Source organism: Macrosteles quadrilineatus, unplaced genomic scaffold (genome assembly GCF_028750875.1).
Source record: "Macrosteles quadrilineatus isolate MER2022 unplaced genomic scaffold, UCM_ALF_1.0 Scaffold_1__1_contigs__length_201487025, whole genome shotgun sequence".
Lineage (NCBI taxonomy): Eukaryota > Metazoa > Arthropoda > Insecta > Hemiptera > Cicadellidae > Macrosteles > Macrosteles quadrilineatus.
In genome coordinates, this window is record NW_026542594.1 from 139,727,420 (window position 1) to 139,749,014 (window position 21,595).

At 37.2% G+C, this 21,595-nt stretch overlaps 1 protein-coding gene across 4 annotated transcripts in view; it reads right to left on the reverse strand.

Annotated features, from left to right (window-relative positions):
• LOC128985720 (facilitated trehalose transporter Tret1-2 homolog) overlaps nt 1–21,263 on the reverse strand; it is a 62,916-nt gene extending 41,653 nt beyond the window's left edge. For 2 of the 4 annotated variants that reach the window (XM_054405549.1, XM_054405534.1), the window contains exon 1: nt 21,132–21,263. In XM_054405549.1, the coding sequence (XP_054261524.1) occupies nt 21,132–21,163 (32 nt within the window). In that variant the 5' untranslated portion in view covers nt 21,164–21,263. Of the gene's footprint in view, nt 1–16,459; nt 16,577–21,131 lie in introns of those variants that run through there. The other 2 variants (XM_054405541.1, XM_054405557.1) reach the window with 2 other exon arrangements.
• Between the last annotated feature and the right edge of the window lie 332 nt (nt 21,264–21,595).

A 21,595-nucleotide genomic window follows, 5' to 3' on the forward strand; every position in this document is an offset into this window, starting at 1 on the left:
ATGCAATATGTGTATGTTATAACATCTGTGAGGTTGACGATGAAGCTTGACCTCAGTAGTGACACGACTTTCGACATTGTGACTGAGAGCAAGAGACTCCTGGACTAGCATCTACATTACGTCAATGCAATATGTATATGTTATAACATCTGTGAGGTTGACGATGAAGACCTTGACCTCGGTAGTGACACAACCTTATGTTGCGTGACTGAAACTATCTATTCACGCACAAGCTTTATTTATATGTCTTCTATCATAATTTAAACTAATCATCTATCTTTATCATAGTCTATCGTTATCAATCACGAATGTGTGTTACATCATATTAATCCAGATTGTTCCGCAGTAAACATTATATTGTGATAAGTTCGATAGAACCTTTGACTATTAATAGTACTTCATTCATTTTATAAGTAAATGTAGCCAATTGAAACTATACGCTATGTGTCAGATGAACCTTCATCTATGAATATGTTAATAGTTCTGTACTTTCTGTACATGCGAATTCCTCGAAGGGGTTCATTTGATATGAGTTTATTTACTAATTTGTAACAACTAATTACTCTGTACACTATATCTGGCTTTTTTCCTTTATGTAAATGATGTATGTTCCATTCTTTTAAGCATTACTTTCTTTTGTTTGCATTTGGACTGAATTCTTTTCTACCATAGAAAACTATAAGGCACTTATTCTGTCATTCTATCCATTGCACAACGCAATCATCGTACGTTCGATATCAATACGGAACTCGCTCACTTTTATCCCAGTTGTTTATAAAATATTCAATCACAACGAATTTCTATGGAAGGTTGTCTCTGATACTCTGAAGCCTGCGACAAATGTGGCCAAATGTAAATAAGTCCTCAACATACACTACTGTATGCGACAGCCGCGCTCGATAGTCACAACAGATATGATGAATGTGTATTGGGAGCACCGACCATGACGTGGGAAGGAGGAAGGTGATAAATTAGTGGCAGACTCGTGCCAATCAGCGAGTTGGCGATAACGTTATCACTAATGTACAAAGGCTAGCGTCTCGACACAGCATTGTTCTGGTCGTGAAGGATAATAGATGTTTGATGAGTTTGTACACTCTAAAGAGATTTTATATCACGACTGATGCGGATTAAATGCATTATTTAAATAAACCGTAACAAATGCCATTGACCCTTACTGTACAAAGTGGGCTAAAATTTTTTTAATGTTACGTCAGACAAACGTTTTATCACAAATAGATATAAGATAAAGAACTCTTTGACGATATCAGGGCAGTAAAAACATAAAAATCCTAATTAATTGTCAAGGACATTATATTAAAGATAAAGTTTAGATCTAATTATATTAAATTATATTTAAAACAAATTATGAACATCTATAATAATATAGATCCGATGGAATCGTCTTCAGTGAAGTTGAGTCAAATATCAGTCCGTAAATTTCTGTAAAAATCACAATAGTAACATAATGTTTTCTAGAATTTTTAAAAGATAATTTAGCTATATCACGAGGCTCTGTGACTTGATTTAATCTACCACTGCATATTCCTGAGTATCCAACAGTGGAATTGTTTATGTAGATACGGGATAACATGAATTATTCAGAAAGCGAAAGAGAAGGTACGAATTCCACCAACAATCTTGGCCCTGAACAAAGTGCTGTTGAAGAGTTACTCAGTCCGTCAGATCATAAAGCCTCAGAACGTAGCTACTATATTGTGTAACCATTGTACCAGTGTAACAGTGGTCACTTCTCTGAACTGCTGATATAAGTGATGGTGATGTTGGTAGTCAGCCGCACCTCCTGTACTGTGTAAAGGTGCACTGCCACTGTGTAGTTTAGTCTAGGATATGCAGGGATGTCATTGCGTTACCATTGTGCCAGGGAGACGATGGCCAATCCTCTGATCTGCTGATATAAGTGATGGTGATGTTGGTAGTCAGCCGCACCTCCTGTACTGTGTCAAGGTGCACTGCCACTGTGTAGTTTAGTCTGGGATATGCAGGGATGTCATTGCGTTACCATTGTACCAGTGTAACAGTGGCCAATCCTCTGATCTGCTGATATAAGTGATGGTGATGTTGGTAGTCAGCCGCACCTCCTGTACTGTGTCAAGGTGCACTGCCACTGTGTAGTTTAGTCTAGGATATGCAGGGATGTCATTGCGTTACCATTGTACCAGTGTAACAGTGGTCACTTCTCTGAACTGCTGATATAAGTGATGGTGATGTTGGTAGTCAGCCGCACCTCCTGTACTGTGTCAAGGTGCACTGCCACTGTGTAGTTTAGTCTGGGATATGCAGGGATGTCATTGCGTTACCATTGTACCAGTGTAACAGTGGTCACTTCTCTGAACTGCTGATATAAGTGATGGTGATGTTGGTAGTCAGCCGCACCTCCTGTACTGTGTCAAGGTGCACTGCCACTGTGTAGTTTAGTCTGGGATATGCAGGGATGTCATTGCGTTACCATTGTACCAGTGTAACAGTGGTCACTTCTCTGAACTGCTGATATAAGTGATGGTGATGTTGGTAGTCAGCCGCACCTCCTGTACTGTGTCAAGGTGCACTGCCACTGTGTAGTTTAGTCTAGGATATGCAGGGATGTCATTGCGTTACCATTGTGCCAGGGAGACGATGGCCAATCCTCTGATCTGCTGATATAAGTGATGGTGATGTTGGTAGTCAGCCGCACCTCCTGTACTGTGTCAAGGTGCACTGCCACTGTGTAGTTTAGTCTGGGATATGCAGGGATGTCATTGCGTTACCATTGTACCAGTGTAACAGTGGCCAATCCTCTGATCTGCTGATATAAGTGATGGTGATGTTGGTAGTCAGCCGCACCTCCTGTACTGTGTCAAGGTGCACTGCCACTGTGTAGTTTAGTCTAGGATATGCAGGGATGTCATTGCGTTACCATTGTGCCAGGGAGACGATGGCCAATCCTCTGATCTGCTGATATAAGTGATGGTGATGTTGGTAGTCAGCCGCACCTCCTGTACTGTGTCAAGGTGCACTGCCACTGTGTAGTTTAGTCTGGGATATGCAGGGATGTCATTGCGTTACCATTGTACCAGTGTAACAGTGGCCAATCCTCTGATCTGCTGATATAAGTGATGGTGATGTTGGTAGTCAGCCGCACCTCCTGTACTGTGTCAAGGTGCACTGCCACTGTGTAGTTTAGTCTAGGATATGCAGGGATGTCATTGCGTTACCATTGTACCAGTGTAACAGTGGTCACTTCTCTGAACTGCTGATATAAGTGATGGTGATGTTGGTAGTCAGCCGCACCTCCTGTACTGTGTCAAGGTGCACTGCCACTGTGTAGTTTAGTCTAGGATATGCAGGGATGTCATTGCGTTACCATTGTGCCAGGGAGACGATGGCCAATCCTCTGATCTGCTGATATAAGTGATGGTGATGTTGGTAGTCAGCCGCACCTCCTGTACTGTGTCAAGGTGCACTGCCACTGTGTAGTTTAGTCTGGGATATGCAGGGATGTCATTGCGTTACCATTGTACCAGTGTAACAGTGGCCAATCCTCTGATCTGCTGATATAAGTGATGGTGATGTTGGTAGTCAGCCGCACCTCCTGTACTGTGTCAAGGTGCACTGCCACTGTGTAGTTTAGTCTAGGATATGCAGGGATGTCATTGCGTTACAATTGTACCAGTGTAACGGTGGTCACTTCTCTGAACTGCTGATATAAGTGATGGTGATGTTGGTAGTCAGCCGCACCTCCTGTACTGTGTCAAGGTGCACTGCCACTGTGTAGTTTAGTCTGGGATATGCAGGGATGTCATTGCGTTACCATTGTACCAGTGTAACAGTGGTCACTTCTCTGAACTGCTGATATAAGTGATGGTGATGTTGGTAGTCAGCCGCACCTCCTGTACTGTGTCAAGGTGCACTGCCACTGTGTAGTTTAGTCTGGGATATGCAGGGATGTCATTGCGTTACCATTGTACCAGTGTAACAGTGGTCACTTCTCTGAACTGCTGATATAAGTGATGGTGATGTTGGTAGTCAGCCGCACCTCCTGTACTGTGTCAAGGTGCACTGCCACTGTGTAGTTTAGTGTAGGATATGCAGGGATGTCATTGCGTTACCATTGTACCAGTGTAACAGTGGCCAATCCTCTGATCTGCTGATATAAGTGATGGTGATGTTGGTAGTCAGCCGCACCTCCTGTACTGTGTCAAGGTGCACTGCCACTGTGTAGTTTAGTCTAGGATATGCAGGGATGTCATTGCGTTACCATTGTACCAGTGTAACAGTGGCCAATCCTCTGATCTGCTGATATAAGTGATGGTGATGTTGGTAGTCAGCCGCACCTCCTGTACTGTGTCAAGGTGTACTGCCACTGTGTAGTTTAGTCTGGGATATGCAGGGATGTCATTGCGTTACCATTGTACCAGTGTAACAGTGGCCAATCCTCTGATCTGCTGATATAAGTGATGGTGATGTTGGTAGTCAGCCGCACCTCCTGTACTGTGTCAAGGTGTACTGCCACTGTGTAGTTTAGTCTGGGATATGCAGGGATGTCATTGCGTTACCATTGTACCAGTGTAACAGTGGCCAATCCTCTGATCTGCTGATATAAGTGATGGTGATGTTGGTAGTCAGCCGCACCTCCTGTACTGTGTCAAGGTGCACTGCCACTGTGTAGTTTAGTCTGGGATATGCAGGGATGTCATTGCGTTACCATTGTACCAGTGTAACAGTGGTCACTTCTCTGAACTGCTGATATAAGTGATGGTGATGTTGGTAGTCAGCCGCACCTCCTGTACTGTGTCAAGGTGCACTGCCACTGTGTAGTTTAGTCTGGGATATGCAGGGATGTCATTGCGTTACCATTGTACCAGTGTAACAGTGGTCACTTCTCTGAACTGCTGATATAAGTGATGGTGATGTTGGTAGTCAGCCGCACCTCCTGTACTGTGTCAAGGTGTACTGCCACTGTGTAGTTTAGTCTGGGATATGCAGGGATGTCATTGCGTTACCATTGTACCAGTGTAACAGTGGTCACTTCTCTGAACTGCTGATATAAGTGATGGTGATGTTGGTAGTCAGCCGCACCTCCTGTACTGTGTCAAGGTGCACTGCCACTGTGTAGTTTAGTCTGGGATATGCAGGGATGTCATTGCGTTACCATTGTGCCAGGGAGACGGTGGCCAATCCTCTGATCTGCTGATATAAGTGATGGTGATGTTGGTAGTCAGCCGCACCTCCTGTACTGTGTAAAGGTGCACTGCCACTGTGTAGTTTAGTCTGGGATATGCAGGGGTGTCATTGCGTTACCATTGTGCCATTGAGACAGTGGTCACTTCTCTTAACTGCTGATATACGCGATGGTGATTGTTGGTGGTCAACAACACCTCCTGTACTGTGTCAAGGTGCACTGCCACTGTTTAGTTTAGTCTGGGATATGCAGGGATGGCATTGCGTTACCATTGTACCAGTGAGACAGTGGTCACTTCTCTGAACTGCTGTGATACTACTGTGTCAAGGTTTTGGATCCTGGACTATTTCATTTAAACTATACACGACTTTACACTTGATTATAACATTTTAACATCAATAAATTTAGTTTTTATTAACCGGTCTTTTGACAACTGAAAAGCAGTCTCGGTAACGTTAATAGTAAGATACTTTGTACATAGGTTCAAAAATAAGCGATTGAAACTATAGTGTTATGATTATGCCTACTTGATTGTAAATAAATGCTTTAAGTGTTATTAGACATATTTTTTATTTAATTTCCGTAATGTAATTTAATAGCACGTGTAGGACACTGCTGATCATGAAATTAGTTACAAAATTGTAATCAATTGGAGAATAATGTGAACGTTTGGAATAGTTTTTACAGTATCACATAAACGTAGCTTGTCTCATCCTCATATTTTAATAGATGTTGATTACATCATAGAATGGTTAGCAATGAATTCAAAACAAATTACATGACTGTAGTAAAAACAAAATAGGCTACTTAGAATAAAATGGCAGCTAACAAACTAATCTCTACGACATAAGTGTCATGATGCTACAGTATTAACGCCACAATTAACTGGATCGCGAGATTGCGCGTGTGTGTGTTAAGTATACTTGTTATAAATTCATCAAATCCTCAAACACTAATCCTATTCCTAATAGTTAGGTTTGAAGGATTGGAGGATTTTGCGTGCAGACAATCCCGAATTTGTGTTTCTTAACATTGCCAAACTACTGGTTAAATAACGCTAAAACTTTACACAGACACATTACGCCTCTATTCAAATTGTATAGTAAATATAGAGACAACTTTTACGCCTCAAGGCATCTTGTGTTACTCTTATGGAAAATATTAAAATCTGCTGGTAGTAAATCTATATATTAATTACGTAAGCCGATTCTTTGCGTCAAAATTGTGGGCGACTGGAGTCGTAGAACGACGGGAGAGGGCTCAAATTAAAGGTCTCGATCCCGTGACGGCGGGAAGAATAGTGAAATTCCCCAAATTTTAACGCAAAATTAGATATAACGTAAAATGTTCTCCATAAGAATAGCATTATAAGCCATTTGTCTGCTGATTTTTGTTTACCTCAATACAGCTGATCGTGATTTATCATTAAGCCAGTACGCAATATTACATTTGGATTTAACTCATTTGCCAGTTAATTCTGCAATGCACTGTATACTATATAAAACCAGGGATGACGTTACCTACAATTGAGACTTTTTCGTTATGTCTTAGAATGTTGAAATACATTTTACTGTGCAATTTGCAAATTTGTGTATTTGTATGTAAATTAGCCAAGCGGATGAAAATTAGTAGAATCGTGGGAGATGGTTAAAATCAAAGTAAATGGAAGTAGAATGACTGAAACATTTAAGCTTTGGGGTTTTTAAACATATGTTCACGAAGTTGACAAAATTATTTTGTTGCATATAATAACTATTGGACTATGTTTATTATATTTAGTACTCTTTGACTTCCTTATGAGAATTCAAATGTTTTTGTTTTACATATGGTTTTCTGTTGTTCATTAATTATTCTGTAAATAAGTTTGACCAATTTAGTACATCATAAAAGTTTCTTCCAGTAAAGTATTCTTTTCATTTCATTCTATTTAACTTGTAACAATAGTATTTTATAACAGGTTATGGGCCCAGACACCCTTATATTGTGTGTTACAGGTTTTAAATAGAATAATTTATTGCTTGAGATAAAATCTTTAGTATGGAATTTGTTATGCAAAAAATGGAATTGCTGCATGGAAAGGACAACTGGGATGATTGGAAATATCTCATGCAAATTAGGCTTAAAGGAATCCCAGATGCATACGAAGCCATTTCTGGTAAAATGGAATTGCCAGAGAAACCTAAAGATGAAACACAAGCTGCAGAAATGAAAGAATACAAAATGAAGATGGATAAGTATAACAAAACACAGTCAGAAGTAATGTTTATGTTAGCATCTTCATTAAGTAAGGAAGTAAGAGCTCAGGTAAGAAACCTAGAAAAACCAGATGAGGTTTGGAAGGAGCTGCATAATCTATTTGCGGAAATAGAGGAAAATAAAGCCTATGATATATGCTCTCTGTTCTTCACCTACAAATGGGATCAACACTTGGATATGGCTGGGAACCTATCTGCAATCAAGTCGTTATGGGTAAAGCTTCAAGAAGAAATTAAGAAAATTCAAGACAAGAAAGAAGATAGTTTACCTCAGATATTGTTGATTTGCAAGATTTTTGAAATCCTACCAGCAGAATATTCCAACTTTCAGACAACATGGTTAATGATTCACAAGGATAAAGCAAGAAACCTTGACAATCTTACAAATTGGCTGTGTACAGAAGCAAGAAAGTTTACTTCAAAGGAAAAAGAGAAAGAAGATACAGCTTTAATGGCAGTCAATAGATCTAATGAAGCCAAAGGTAACTTAGTAGGTCTACAGAAAAACAGCAAGAACAATGATAAAAAGAAAAAGTTTCCATGTCACTATTGTCACAAGAAAGGACATTGGTTGCAAGAGTGTCAGAAATGGATAGCGGATGGAAAACCTGAAAGAAAACATGAAAAGAAAAGCTTGGAAAAAGAATCCAAACAAGCAGCACTAACCATATTAAGCAATTGTGTTTTTCAAACCCAGAATACTACCGCATCACATGATTGGTACGTGGACAGTGGTGCTACCAACCATGTTACACATTGTAGGGAAATGTTTACTGACTTTGAACAATTTGAGTTACCTCATGCAGTTACAATGGCAAATGGACAACAGACAAGTGCTATTGGTAGAGGAACAATTTGCATGGAAGCAAATTTGGATGGTATTTGGAATACAGTAAAGCTAACCAATGTATGGTATGTACCTGGTATTTTTGCAAACCTATTTTCAGTAACCGCTGCTCAAGATTTAAATGTAAATAGTAAATTTGTATCGACATCCAAGGATTGCACTTTGTTTGATAGAAATGGTAAACCACTCATCAAAGGACATCGAAGTCAAGGCGGAGGCTTGTTTAAATTAGCAGTAAGAAAATCAGTAGACCTCATGGCTGTTATGGAAGGAGTTCCAGCTGTTAATCAGTTGCAGTTACTTCATGAACGACTAGGACATCAAAGCAAAACTCATGTACAAGAAATTGCAAGGAGAGAACTGAACCTTAATCTCAAGCTTGACAATGAGGTATGTGAAGGTTGTGCTTATGGAAAAATGCACAGAACACAATTCAGAAGCAGAGATGAACACAGAGCTTCAGTACCTGGTGAAATCATTCACTCTGATGTTTGTGGACCTTTCTTTGAGTCGATTGGAGGTTCAAAGTACTTTGTATTGTTCCAGGATGACTTTACTCGCTACCGCAGTGTTTATTTTATGAAGACAAAATCTCAAGTTGTAGAGAAGCTGAAGCAGTTTCTTGCAGAAGTCAAAGTCACAGGCCATGTAATATGTAAGTTGAGATGTGATGGAGGAGGTGAATTCGACAATGAAAGTATTAGACAAGTCCTTCAAGTGAATGGAATACAACAGTTGATCACAATGCCATACACACCACAACAGAATGGATCTGCAGAGAGAGAAAATCGGACCATAGTTGAATGTGCAAGGTCAATGATGCATGCTCACGGTGATCTGCCTCAAGGCTTGTGGGCTGAATTGATAAACAACGCAGCCTATATTTTGAACAGAACTGCTAAGTCATCAGTTGCCGGAAAGACTCCATATGAATCATGGTTTAGAAAAAGACCTGCAATAGAACACTTACGAGTTATCGGGACAGATTGTTTTGTCCACGTTCCAAAGCAGAGAAGACGTAAGTTTGACAAGAAAGCGATGAAATGCAAACTTATTGGATATGAGGGTAATGATGGATATCGTCTCTGGAATTCATGGAAATGTACTGTCATTCGGTCCAGGGATGTAAAATTTTTGAAAGAGCCTATTAGTGAATCCATAGTAAATAGGCCTATATCTTCAGAAGACAAAGTCCCCGATGAAGAAAAAGATGAGAACTGTTCAGCCCCTGTAGTAGAAAATGTTCCCATTCCTTTTCCTGAAGATGAATCGGAAGATGATAAATTGACAGACGAGGAAGCAGAACAACATGAAGAAAACGTTGTGCAAACTCGCCAACTTCGAGATAGAGCTATGGTACGGCAGCCCATTCGTTTTGAAGATTTTGTGATGAGTGCTGTTATGGGGAACACACATTATGAACCTAATACATACATGGAGGCATCGAACTGTGAAGATCATCTGCAATGGCAAAAAGCAATGGAAGATGAGATTAACTCACTTCACATGAATGAAGTGTGGACACTTACTGAACTACCCAAAGGTCACAAAGCCATACCTTGTAAATGGGTATACAAAGTAAAAACAAATGCCGATGGATCCATAGAGAGATACAAAGCCCGTCTAGTAGTCAAGGGATTTGCACAGAAGAAAGGAATTGATTATAATCAAACCTTTAGTCCAGTAGCAAAAATGCCAACAATCAGAAGTGTTATCGCAGTAGCTGCTAATGAAGGCATGAAACTTACACAATTTGATGTGTCTACTGCCTTTTTGTACGGCAAAATAAATGAAGAAATTTATATGCATCAACCAGAAGGATTCAGTGATAACAGTAATCACGTCTGCAAGCTTAATAGAAGTTTGTATGGTTTGAAACAAGCACCAAGATGCTGGAACGAGAGAGTTGGAATGGTCCTAACAAAACTGGGACTGAAAAAGAGTGATGATGATCCATGTCTTTTTATCCGTAACAACAATGGACATAAGTCAATCGTTGTTCTATATGTTGATGATGGACTCATTGCTTCAACTCATGATGAAGACTTAAATTCATTCCTAGTAGAATTGAAAAAAGAATTTAAAATCAAGTCAAAACCAGCAGATTATTTTTTAGGATTGGAGATTTCCAAATCTGGTGAAAATATCAAATTAAGTCAAGGAGGATATGTTTCAAGAATTTTGGAAAGATTCAACATGGAAAACTGCAGATCAGCACCAACACCTATAGTAAAATCTGAACAGGAAGACAAAAGAACAGATGAGACGTCTTTTCCGTATCGAGAAGCTGTTGGAGCTCTTATGTACCTCATGGTTAGTACCAGACCGGACATAGCGTACGCAGTGAGTGTCGTCTCCAGAAGCCTAGAAAATCCTACAATAAATGATTGGTGTCGAGTGAAGAGAATACTCAGATATCTTCAGGGTACTAAAGATTGTGGAATCGTGTACAAGAAGCACATTGGAAGTGGCGTTCTTAATTGCTACAGTGATTCAGACTTTGGTGGTGACCATGAAACCAGGAGATCGACAACAGGACTACTGACTCTGTACGCAGGTGGAGCGATATCATGGATCAGCCAACGACAGCCTTCTGTTCAACTTTCCACTACGGGAGCAGAGATAGTAGCTGCGAGTGAGGCGGCCAGGGATGCAATTTGGATAAAGCGATTACTAAGTTCATTAACTGAACTTAAAGGTACACCTGTGATCTTCGTAGACAATGAAGCTGCTATATGTCTAGCACAGAATCCAGAGCATCACAGAAGAACGAAACACATTGAAATAAAACACTTTTTCATTCGAGAACAAGTGACAGCAGGAAACCTGGAAGTGAAGAAAATTGACACAAGTGAACAACTAGCTGATTTGTTTACAAAACCTCTTCTTGGACCAAGGTTGAAGGTTTTAAGACAGAAAATTGGACTGGCTTAACGTTCCCATGAAGTCTCTAAGGAAGCCTTGAGTAGGGGGAGTGTTGCATATAATAACTATTGGACTATGTTTATTATATTTAGTACTCTTTGACTTCCTTATGAGAATTCAAATGTTTTTGTTTTACATATGGTTTTCTGTTGTTCATTAATTATTCTGTAAATAAGTTTGACCAATTTAGTACATCATAAAAGTTTCTTCCAGTAAAGTATTCTTTTCATTTCATTCTATTTAACTTGTAACAATAGTATTTTATAACATATTTTACTTTGATTACATTTCTTCACATTTGTAGGTTATTGTTGTGCTGAAGGAATGTTTAACATGAAATAGCCCCATTGACTAAATAATCAACGATGTAAGATTAGTTAGAAAACTTCTGTTTTGTTTTTATTTCAAAACACATGTTGAAAATGTATTCAAAACTTTTGTTTTAAATTTCATCCATCTATCTATCTATATATTAATAGGCAAGCATGTTTCTTTAAAACCTTTTTTCTCAGCTCGTGTGCATCGTAGGGAAAATCTACGCATACCGTTGGAAAGCTATTTTCCTGTAGGTGTGCAGAATCCCTTTATAAATTTAAATAGGCTCAAAGATAAGCACAAAAAATAAGTTTAAAAGTTGTAAAAAATTAACATGGATCTTATGCGTTGCTATGCTGGTTACGAAATAACAACGAAATATAAACAGAAAATCAAAACAAATGGAGGAAACTCCAATCACATGTTTTATTTACAGTGTGGGGTGAAAATAGTTAAGTGAGTACATTACATATTTTTGGTCGAGTTTCGACCACTGGACGACCTCTCGTAACATTTAATTTGACACGTAATTGTAGTGTTTAATCTATACTTTGTATGGAGTGTAATAACCTCAACAGTTACTCTAGAGAATAACCTGGGAATAAAATGTGAAATAGGTTTGTACAGGCAATACATATATTTCTTTCATTAATTACTATAACAAATTAAAATGGGCGGAAAAATAAAATTGTTTGGAGTAGATTTTAGCCAGGTATCTACTGCCTGTTGCTCCAAGGAAAAAAGGTTAATACAATATAGCCCAACATGCATTGTATATATAGATAGTAAAGAGAGAATCTATAACAGTAAACTCTAGAGGTAGTTTCCGATTCTTTACGTTTCACTAACCAAAAATATGTACCTATATCAATGCTGATGAATTTTTTTTCTTGATTGGTTTCGTTAACATGATAATGGAACCCTAACCAGTGGCAAAAGAGTTAGTAATCAGTCAATGATTAGCTTTAACTGTAGGCTAAATAAATAATATAAACGGTAAAATGTTTTCAAACAAAATTACGTCCATTGAATGAAAAATAATGTACTATTAACCTGACTATAGCTGACATGGCTTAGCTGTCAGCTGTATGTACATTGCGTCATAACAGCAGACAGCGCTATGTTACTTAAAAATTATAACGGATTAGCAAATAAATACTTTAGTATGGTCTTAACAAACTATGAACCCACTGAACGTTTAAATTGGCCTATTTTAAAGAGTGTGTAAAATCAATCACAGCTTTAGGAGGAATACCACCACATAAGCTGACACAGAGAGTAGTTTATATTTTATGTTGATCAGAAACGAAACTAGGGCAGCCTTTACACTAATTCAGTTGTGCCTTTACAAAAGTATGAGCAAAAAAAAAGTATGAGTAAATGTAGTATTGTAGCACTGAATCGATTCTGACACATAGATAATTTTATTCTGAGTTTGTTTAAGTGTTATAATGTAGGTACCCATGTATCGCCTATACAGTATTTAGCCTGGCAAAAAATCTACTCAGACGTGGTGTACGGATGGCTATGACATTACATTTATTTCTATGTATTATGATTTATTTCTGCGCACACCGTAGCTCATAAAAACACACTTATCTTTGTCATTACAATACTTGAGTGGAGAGATAAGTAAATGTTTAGTTGAGGAATTCCCAAACCTTTGGCAAACCTCTCAGCCACTCTCTGTGATTTTAGAGATTAATTATGTTTAATTTAACGATAGAAATAAAATTAAAAAATAATCGCATTTGAGCTGATGTATTACCAATTTTGGGATTTATATCCAACAATAATTAATAAACAGCTTAAAAAAGTTCATAAGGTACATTTAATGTATATTTTCAAAGAACCGCAAACAACTAACACAATATATAAGGGGGTGTGAGCTGAAGATACGTCAACTGCTACTGTATTGTGATAACGCTGCACGACAAAATGTAGGCCTACTCTCACTCTCACATGCAATCCTAAGAGAAGGATGCGGGAAAATGCTTAAAGTATAGAATTACATTAATAAACAAGAACACATTTAGTGAAAGTAGTGTGCAAAAGGTAGCTTGTAATTAAGTATATAGACCCATGGTGGAAGTAAATACTTCCATATGGAAATAAAAACCATATGGAAATAAATACTATTTACTTCCACCATGTATAGACCTACCCCAAGAAAACTTGTAAAATCTAATATTTGCCAAACTGATCGTAGAGAATTAAATACATACCAGGTAAAAGTTAAAATATTTCTAAAATACACAAGCTAGTTGTAATTTTTAAAATACTGAAAATATTTGTAATTTTAATTTTTTTACCAAACAAATTTACAAATAGCAGACTGTAATATAATTATTTAAATTTTTAATTGAACAGACAAAAATCAAATAATCCTGAACCTTAAGAATCATAATACGAATTGTTTCAATTGCGTTTAAAAATCGTTATCCTGTTTAATTTCAGTTGATCATTGAAAAGGAGACAAAGTAAATAAAGCATGTAATGTGGCAAATTATTACTAGCTAGGATCCTAATAATCCCAACTAATTATATCTTCGTCAATCTTTGTTCGTTGTTGTTTACTTTCTTATCATTTTAACAAGACTAACGAGCAACGCTATTCCACGATAAGAGGTCATCATGGCATTTAGATATGCTAGCATTTCTGTGTACTGTCCGAGGTGTCGTGTAAGGACCTCTGATAAAAACTGCATACTGTGGCAATACGTGTATAGCTGACAGCGTACTCCACATCACCGATATACACAAGATACGTTCCACATCACCGATATACGCAAGATAGGAAGTCATCTTGACAAATTTGATATGATGCACTTTCTGTGTAAAACCATTACAAGTAATTCTGCGAACTCCTTATAGGTCCCTAAAGCAAACTTTCTACTTGCTTATGTTATAAAAACAAAATGTCTATGTTATAACGCTCTTGATCCTCAAATGATTCAAGCTTGTATAGACCTATAACATATTAAACGTATGGGCCAGTTACCAAACATAGCAATCTAAAAAATCTCAATCAATCCTCCTAGTCAGTGTAACGTTTTAACAATCACAACTCTCTTGTTGGCCGTGAGCCGACATCAGCCGTTTCGCAACCACATTATATTACGGCTTGATAAAAAAATATATTTTTTATTATTAGTAGGCTATAATTTTAAGTTAAAATACTGGTAGGCTTAATGATCTGCATAATAAACTTAACCTAGGGCATGGGGGCGGAGCCCTAAAATGATAGTCGAAAGGGTCAATAAAACTAAAATGATTTGCATAAAAATTGCTACCGTCGTTACAAAGCTACAAATGTTATACAATGTTATACAATGTTACAAAGCTCAAACTCTTTAGTCCAGAAAGTGTTTCATCTGGGTTTGCGGTCAAGTACAGATTTATACATGGGGTGATGGAAGTCCTGGGGCGGGTAAGAGGGTGGGATGCTAGCTGGATACAACCGGGTTGTAGATTCGAGTTAATTCATTAGTTGATGCTCGCAAAGGGTTCACTATGTGACTTGTTGTCCTAGTCACGTGACTAGAGTTGTCAGAAGTTGTTGATGGACTACGGTGTGATTACATTACCAATGTCGGCAACTGACTCTATCAGTTAGGCAGTTTGCAATGGTGGATACACAAACGCAATTTTTTTCTAGGTGGAAGGTTCTTTATATAGTTAGTAGACATAATTGTTTCGTATTCTTTTACTGACAACCCTTTATAGTTTATCTATGTGAAAAAAAAAAACATGATGTCAGTACCGTACTGTTCGTCGACTAAAAAGGCATAGCATACACAAAAATCGGCGTTATTCAAGTATTTTTGTGTTTTGGCATTATCATTATATTTCCATATTACCAAAAGCCAATTGTGCAACAACGTAGAGGCTTAAAATGTCAATTAAAAGTACACTAGTTATTTTTTTGTAGTATGATCAAACGATGATACGTTACAATGGCACATTTTAAGTTTTCAAGTATCAGCGTGAAAATTTAACTGCTCGTATTAATTTAAGTTAGTCCCCGCACAACTAGTTTAGGGCTGGGCAAGGTTTTAACCCCAAGAATCGATTTTTGAAGGCGCCCGTTGGTCTGTTTACAGACTCCCAGGCGTCGTCGGTTGTGATTGCTTTGCTATCCCAAACTGATACAACTCCAGTGTGAACCATGCCTACGTCAAACGCAGGAGGTGCACAATAAATGGGACGATAGGTCTACATTGGAAGTGAGGATAAAAACCTGAGTACAGTACAGACCGATAATTGATCGTTTCATTAATAGCTTTATAACATCAAGAAACTATGCACCTGGAATGGAAAACATTCCAAGCAACTCAAACACAGAAATGTAACATCAGCTATCGCAGCCACAAACATAGACAAATTATTAGTATTATCCACTGGTTCTTTACTAGTCTTCGATGTCTTGCACCGCTTGGTAGTTTGTAAATAAAAATAAGCTTATTTAAATTAACAATTTTATCTAGCGTATAACAAAGCTAAGTCAATCAGCAACTCGTGACTTATATTATACCTGCCCATCAAATCCTATCAAAACACCAACCACAAAACAAACGAAAGCCTAGATACTCATAATCCTTTTACCTACCGTAAAAACATATACAGTGGGTGAGTATACAACCTTAAATTACGTAGACGTAATTTAATAAGTGCGTGATACACACAAATAACCAAGACACCAAGTTGTAGGATAGAATAAACTACCTATGTTGCAAAGGTTACCACCATTTTTATGACTTTTCACCCAAACTTTTTTTAAATTTATGAGTAGCTTGCATTGACTTAAATAATTGTTCAGTTATGCCCATGTTACGCTTACAGAACTGTCTTATAAAGCCAGTTAAGTACTTTGATAATAAATTTAAGTTTTGGCTATCTAATTGGAAAGTGTCTGAAATGAACGCAAATCCTTACTCACTGGTCAGTCATGTTCCTAGCTACAGCAGGGTGTACTTGGTGGATCAGACATCAACCATGCTGCACAGGGTTCACTGACAGACTGAAGGCGAGGCGCGACGCGGCGCTTCGTCAGCTGTTCTGTTGGAGGGCATTGTTGCGACGCCCGCACGCGCATGCGTCGCCGTTTCCAGCTGGCTCCAAGGTCATAAACATCACTTTGAATAACCCACTCCACTCTTAACCCAACTAACCCCGTCTTTGATCTCGTATGTTAGCTTGAATACATTATGCAATGCTTAAACTGCCCCAATGTCAACCAATAAATCAATTAGTTTTATCCTTAAACTATCATGCCTTGGCGCGTGGTCTGCCTCGTCCCAAGTGTGGCAGTAATAGTTTGTACGTGGTCAGTGTAAGTAAACATACTGGCATGTTCCCACAGGAAAAATTAACTTGTAAATAGTCTATTGCAACAACACACCTAAATGTAACATAAATATAGAGATGTTTTGTATGTTACCTTGTTGATGAGCTAGTCATTTGACCCAGTTCAGCCCTTGATGTTTTGAGGAAATAGTTCACAGAAAAACATACGTAGCCCACACATTTCACAGAAATCTAATGTAAACGAGGTTAGGTTATGTTTATTTTGATTGGGTTTAAAGTTGTCAAACACATCTGAGAAGGTTTCCAGCTGGAATAATGAATTTGAAAAGGCATAACTAAATCTGACGACTGATTTTCCAGATGGTTATTTTCTAAAATATGAATAAACAGGCCTACAGCTTGTATAAATCGCATCCCTATGTCATTAAATTGTTAACTTTTAACATTTAATTTGAAATAAATTATTCTCAGATCTTAAATTACGAAGTCTTTGCTTGCAGAGTCGAACAATCCACAATCTCTCTAGTCATCTCTCTAGAAATCCAAGACATCCAATACTATGCCACTCTTAAAAAGAAATCCAATATCGTGGATCCAATACTACTACAGTATCAGCAATCTCACTTTACTGCTATCAACACGATTATTTATCTGTGCTATAAAGACAGATAAATTGGTATTTATTTGAAAGTTCTAACAACACGCTGCTCCACAGAATGACAATTTCAATGAGTTTGTGTCGCAAATAGGTTCTCATCAGAGTAATTAGCAAGGCCAAGTGGCAGCTGTCGCATGTCGCAATGTGGCCAATGTTAACCGTCAGCAGATGTGGCCTGTCTGCTCACTCATACACTACTAATCTCCTCGATGTCACGTAGAGATTATACCTTCTGGGACATCCACATTTCTTCTGTACCCTCGGCCGGTTATGTTGTGTTTATTTATTTCCCGGCGGGTTAAACTGTTTACTCCAGTTTACAAAAGAGCATAAAATATAACTAAGCTAATTAAAATTACTACATAGAAAACAATACGAATAATATCTATAATAACTAAGTAACACAAAAAATAACATTGACTAGAATGACAAGAAGAGTAAAATAAATTTAATAACAATCTTAGACTAATTTTCCTAGCTTAGGCAACACTTAATACGACGGATAGTGGAAAGACCACAAAGAAAAGCGGAGCTTTGAATAACTTTAGTAATACCCAAGTTGACTTCAGAGCAAACATTCGAATGGGGAACATCTCGCGTTGTTGTTTAAACCCTCTCTACTTGGCATTATAAGACATCAAGTAAACGTATACGTCAAGTATACGATACGAGAGTGCTACGAATTTACTTTCTTCTAGGAATTTACTATAAAAGGAAGTCGAATCTGTTAGTACAATGAAATTAATATATTACTAGCAGCCAGCGTCACTTCGTGACACAACCGTGATTATATTTCAATTAATTTACAATTTTCTATTGCTCTGAATTAGGTTAAAAATTATCTATATTTTACGTGATAATCATTACCTTATCACTGACTTGTAATTTTTTCAAGAAAACCCTAAACATAACTTTGTAATTAGTTTTTCCAAATACTAATGAAACATACTATGACAATACAAAATCGAACGTAAGTCATTTCTTTAAGACAGTCTTCTTTACATTTTAAACAAATAACATTACAATATTTTACTTGAATTCACTAAAACATCAGTAACACGTACTGTGGAATCACAAAATCCTATCAAAACACAAAATCTAATGTAAGTAATTTCTTCCTTACGTTTTATACAAATAAAATTACAATATTTTACTTGAATTCAACCAACTAACTGTAACGATAGCCTAATTTCCATATGGAAGTAAACAAAAATGTACCATGACCATCTGTTTTGATATAAACAAATGTAAGCTTGAAAAAGTTAAGATGATGGACAACAGAATTCAGCACAAACTCTGAAATTTTAAAACCCTATAGGACGAAGGGCTTTTACGGGATATCATCCAAACCCGCAAAATGCTAGAGGATAAGAATTTTAAATTGATACCCAATATACCTATAGAAATTATAGGGGTCGATTTGCTGAATACATAAAAAAAATTCTTTTAATAATATATATGGTAGTAAATAATCTTTTTAATCTAATGGGATTAGCTATAGGTGTTTGTCGCCACATTCGGAAAAGCAATTCACTAAACTCACCTCAAGATGTAAAATGTTAAGAAGAATAAAAAATGCAAAGAGCCAATGTTACTTACACAATTCTAGCCAAAACCATAGTAGTAACTGCGATGCTACACTGCTATGTTGAAGTTAAACCCCTGAAATTGATGAACTGCAATATGAGTGCAGCACCCTTATTGCCTACTTGGCAGAATGAAGGCGACGTGACGCGATGAGACGCACAGAGGGGATTGAAGTAAAATCAACTTAATATATTCAACGATAAAACATTGCGTCTACTTATAACGAGCAAGATAAGATGAATAAATACGGAGTAACATTTGGTTCTGTGTATTACCATTGATTATTTGTGATTTATAATGCACTACATAATGTGCATGTAAAACGAACGAAAAATTTTTCCAAATTGGGATAACGGGCAATAGTTTTGCGTATTTGCTCAGTTTTGTAGCTATCCATTAAAGCATTTAAAGAAATATCACAACATTTTAATCCCTTGAATGAACTAAATCGTATTTATTTTAAAATGGGTGAAATGACCAAGCTGTTTTATTGGAACCTAGCTTGTTATGTACGTACAGTAATTTTAATTACACGTTTTAAAAAGTTGGAGTGTAACCCCTCTACGTTATCGTAATTTGGTCTGTGCTGTCATAGATTAAACACGCCTTTTAAGATTAGTTAAGTTTATTGAGCCCTTAAAGATTAGGGTTAAAGGGTTGTGAGATGAATCCGTCCGGTTGAAACGGGTGACATGGTGTTGATTGTAATTCATTCCTTATTATTTTACCAATTTTAAATTGTAATAAAAAACCACTTCGATTTAAAGTTGTAATGTATTTGTAAACTATCGGTTGTCCTCTTTACCAACACCAAAGAGTAAAGTACACCTCGTAAAATCCACACGAAAAGAGGAATATTTAGTTGAAATAAGCGCATTTAAACTTTACTAATATTAAACACACATTCAAACAGGCTTCATTATTAATTTTCAATAGGATGAAAACTCTAATGGGGTGTTCTAAGTAAATGGCATTGTTTATTACAGTATAATTAAGTATTACTTCAATCCAAAAAAATGTAGAACATCATCATCATATTCATAATCATCATCATTAACATCAACATGATCAATATAAATACTATTAGTCTACATAAAAGTTAGGGGAGCGAGCTGGTCTAGTGGTAAAGTGCGGGGCTTCATTGGCGTAGGCCCCGGTTTCAAATCCCGCCAATCACCAATGGATTTTATCAATGTGATAATGCCGCAACCCTTATTAATGTGTATGTACTAGCCTGAAGTAATGTGTAAAAGATTTCCGGGTAGAAATAGCGGGTAGAAAAAGTAAAGGGAAATTTAAAACTTTTAAAAACGATTCCTCGGATATTTGTGGGGCAGGGTGTCAACATGTCCTGGCACATTCTCTTCTCAGATACTAATAGATGCAATTGTCGAAAATAGGTCTTTGACTGATTTATAGATGCTCTCTAAGTGATATTTCTTTGGAAAATTCAGTTAAGACATCGTCTTGTGCACCTCAAAAATGTCTCATATTATTCTTAAGGTACGGTTCCATTACCCAAACTCTCTTTGGCACATGTTACCGGATATGTGCCTGTGACAAATACCACAACTGTTCCTACTTGGGGGCATAACACAAAACACATGTCCTTATGTTATTTTCAAGGTTTTGTTAAAATGGAAACTTGGCACGTAGTATTAAAATTGAATTTGATATTCAAACAAAGTTGAAACACACATGATTGTTTTCTATCTCTGTCTTTATAAGTTAAGACATATATTTAGGCAAAGTTAATTAATGTCCATATCATTTATAGCCAATGTATAAAATTAGCAGATTGTTATAAAAGAATTTTAAGAAAAATCACAACACCACCACCATGCAAGTTAAATTTAATTATATTTGAGTGATTTATCGATGAGTTTCCAATATCACCAGATTCATTCCATAGCTTATTGTAGTCAGGGATGGCTGGTAATTTACAAGTTATCAAATTCTCAGAATATTCCATTTCCTTACACCCGGATCGTGTACAAATATTTTCCTTGATAAACCTGCAAAAGCGAAGCGAAACAATTGAATAGATAATATTACCTGTTGTTACAAAAGAAATCCAGAAAAAACATGGTGAGACTAAGCTTTTCCCGGCGTTAAACGATTCCAACAATCCCGGCGTCAACAACTAATGTTTATTCAACAAGTGCTAAAGAAGTACTGAAGTGAAGCGCTTCTCTCTGCCAATGTGCAGATGGAGTATTTGTGTCTGGGAGTTATCTATACTCTTGATTTCGTTGACAATGACAGTTGATAAAAGCAACATTGACACACTTTAGTCAGAACCTGTCTAGAGTTGATTGTTGAAGTGCACTCATTGACTGCGACTGTAGTGTACAGTGTTCATGCGTTGAATATAATACACTCCGACCAGCATTGGCAGCGGAATGCGGTAAACCATCGACAAAGTACCTGGAATTACAAGGACGCAGAAGTAATAGCTATAGTATTTGTATTCGACTTACTTTCCATTTAGAAATCTCAACACAAATTGCATCTTATTA